Genomic DNA, 3,424 nt, shown 5'->3' with positions numbered 1-3,424 from the left:
TCACGTCAAAACTAAACTTTTCTCCACTCTGCGTCAAAATTGTTTGTCGAAATTTCAATTGTCAATTGTCTCCTTTCGCTCAGGCGTTCCCGGGCTCTGTTTTTCTCTTTTCTCTCCCGTTTCTCTGCGTTGCTCTCTGTTTTCTGCGTTCCTAGGCTCTGTTTTTCTCGTTTTGGTCTCGTTTTTCTGACCTGTCCGCACGTACGGGAAAGAGATGGCTGACGCTGGAGCGAAGTAGCAAATTTCGATTTTCGAACCTGACTCTCTGCATGCTGTCAAATGCCGTGCCCGATGCTGTCACTCAAGAGCCTTTTAAGTTTATTTCGTATTGTAATCAAAATTATTGCTATCTCAGCAACACTCTTAATATAATGTGCTGAGAGACAACTCCATTAAATTTCTTTAAGTTGAGAAGGTGTATAAATTCAAATTTGTTTTCAAGCAACAGTTCTGGCCACCCTAATTCACAGCACTCGTAAGGCCGCTAAAGCCATCTGCCAGCACCAACGAATGACGAAATGACAGCTGCTTTCGCGTGCGGAGAATTCAGAAATAAGTCAAACAAGCGTAGCCAAAACAACGCTGGCGTAAATTTTTAGGATTTGATCGTACAAATTGTCTACGGTTGTTGGTAGTTGCGGAGCAAAATGCCGCCCGACAGTGCACCGATTGAGTTGACCAGCCAAACATGTCGCCTCTGCCTGAACATCAGTAACGAATTGTTAGCCATCGAGTCTGCCCTCACGCCGTCCGAGCTAAGTAACGTCGTGGACAAATTTCTTAACATCGACGTAAGTATGGTGTGGCCGGATACAGGTGGACGGAAAACTGAAACATTCTCGCGTTGCAGCTAAAGGACAACTGGCCTTTCAACAATGCTTGCGACAACTGCCTGTACGAAGTGCGCCGGATGGAGAACCTCCGAGTGGCATACGATGAAAAGAATCGCATTTTTGATGTACTTTGGACGTAAGTTGCCCTTAACTAATCTGACCTTTCTTATGAAGTTTCTTAAAGCGTTGGTTGTGTTCGCAGACAATACAAACGAATCCACTCGCAAGAGAACAAGAAATCGATTGTGATTCACCAGGATCTGGTTAACATGAACAAAGTTACGGAAGGATACATAATCGGCGACATGGTTCTAGAAAATACGGGGTTGGATGCAGATTCTACGACGTTGCTCATCAAGAGCGCGGACGACCATGGACTGGATATGATCATCAAGCGGGAAGATATCGACTCGGCACTCGAGGAGGAGCTAGTGTACGAGGAAATGCTCCTGGAAGAATCGGAACTCGACGACAACATTGAGCTTATAGAGGAAGACAAAGAGGTGTTACTTGGGGAAGAGCAGGAAGAAGAAAAGATGCAAATGGCGCAGCATGCGACGGAACATGATCCAAATGAAGACATAGAAGTGATTGATGAAGAAATTGAGGGGTACCATATTCATTCGGTTTCCGAACTAGAAGAACCCTGCAACGCAACGGCCAGCGGAAACGAACTCGAGCAGGAGCCAGTCGATGATAGTGAAGGCTATTTCGATAGAACGTTAAATTGTTGCTATCTCTGCATGCAGACATTCGATGATCTGGAGAGTCTCAACGAACACTTTGACGGTCAGCACCAGGATGCGTTGCCGTTCCACTGCGACAAGTGTCTCGCATACTATCCGACATTTGAGGACGTTAATCGCCACCTCATCTCACACGTTTACCCATTCGTGTGTCTGTACTGCCCCCGCCAGTACAGTGACGAGCGCCGACTGCTGCAGCATAATAAAACATGCCGCTCCTACAGATGCCCTCACTGTCCGGCCGAGTTTGAGGTTATGGCGCATCTGAACACACACAAAAAACAGCACACGGCCCTGGTACGGTTAGCGAATCGTTGCAGAAGTTGCGGCAAAACATTCACTCAGCAAAGCAATCTGGTGCGCCACCTAAACATGCGAAACTGCGGGAAAACCGGAACAAAGTTGTCGAACAAAGCGGAGCGTGCGGCCCTTTTGGAGCGTATGCGACCCGCCAAGCAGCGAAGTGAAAGCAGTTTGAGTGGCCACGATGGGATGCGGCTGAAGAATGTGCTCGTGTGCCAGGTGTGCGGCCGCAGTTTCGATAGCAATTGCAACCTGGCCCGCCACATTGACCGGGAGCATGCGGAATTCAAGTTTCAGCTGTTTGCGTGCGACGTATGTCCAAAGAAGTTCACCGTGTTCGAGAAATGTATCCGCCACCGGACGTTTCACAGGCGCTCGCGGCAAAAGCCAAAACAGGCGAAGCAGGGTGGCTCCGACACGGTGTGCAAAATATGCCAAAAGGAGTTCCGGGTCGACTATTTGATGCTGCGCCACTTGGCAGAGGCCCACTCGCTGGCGCTGGAGTTGTTTCAGTGTGATCAGTGCGGCCGAAAGTTTTCGACTGAGGCGAAACTCCGCAAACACGTTTACAACAGTCACCGTGAGAACAAAACGCTGTACGTGTGCTCGCACTGCGGACAGAAGTTTGAGAAGAGGCTTACCCTGAAGGACCACGAGGCAAAGCACTTGGGAATGCAGGCGTACCGGTGTACCGTGTGCGACAAAACCTTCATCCACAAGCACAGTCTCGACCGGCACGCACTCGTGCACAGTGACACGAAGATGTTTGAGTGCGAATTTTGTCACAAGAGCTTCAAGCGCAACAATACCCTCGTGATCCACCGGAGAACACACACCGGAGAGAAACCTTACGAGTGTGAACCATGTGGTCTACGATTTATCGACTCGAGTACGCTCATCAAGCACCGTCAACGTCAGCACACGAAAACCGAGTGATGCACTTTCCGGTCCGTTACACTTTTCCAATATATTTTTGTTTTGTAGAATTCGAAATCGGACACTCATTACTTGTGCGTGAGCCTCTTTAAAATTGAACCAGTAATTGCGTATATCATTTAAATAATTTGCAGCCGTTGAGTGACAAAGCCCTGCAAATGACATAATGACTGGAAAATACACACATTTTTCAAAGTTAGGTTGTAACGGGTTGGTTTGTTGGCAAAAACAGCCGCCTCTCTTTCGAATGCGGACCTACCGTGTAAGAAAATAAAAAACGGCTTCTTCAAAAGGATACTGAGTCCATTTGCCCTTCATTTCCTGTGTTGCGTGTAGGACGGCAAAAACCTCCAAATATTGTAAACTAATCGATGAAGAACCCGAAAGCCGAAACTTGACGAGAGCGTTGAAATCAGTCAAAAAGGAACCAGATTTTCACAAACCACTGAGAACATGTCGCCACTGGTTAAAGGGGTAAAAGTTTTCGTTTGTATCAATGATCCCTATCATTTACATATGTTTTTGATTGAATAAAGTATTTTTTCTTCCTCGTTTTATGATGACCGTTGTTCCGTTGTTCGGTATCAATATTTCAATTTGAATTTG

The 3,424-nt window shown here is 47.0% G+C and overlaps 1 protein-coding gene across 1 annotated transcript; it reads left to right on the top strand.

Moving 5' to 3' along the window:
- The first annotated feature begins 647 nt into the window (after positions 1-647).
- On the top strand, positions 648-2,983 carry LOC131212140 (zinc finger protein 85-like). The gene is made up of 3 exons (XM_058205891.1): positions 648-791; positions 851-969; positions 1,036-2,983. Exons 1-3 carry the CDS (start codon positions 648-650, stop codon positions 2,816-2,818), a joined length of 2,046 nt encoding a protein of 681 aa, XP_058061874.1. The 3' UTR covers positions 2,819-2,983.
- The last annotated feature ends 441 nt before the right edge of the window (positions 2,984-3,424 follow it).

This window comes from Anopheles bellator, chromosome 2 (assembly GCF_943735745.2).
Source record: "Anopheles bellator chromosome 2, idAnoBellAS_SP24_06.2, whole genome shotgun sequence".
NCBI classification, from domain to species: domain Eukaryota; kingdom Metazoa; phylum Arthropoda; class Insecta; order Diptera; family Culicidae; genus Anopheles; species Anopheles bellator.
Note: the sequence above shows the minus strand (reverse complement) of the source record. Positions and strands in the feature narration are given on the sequence as shown.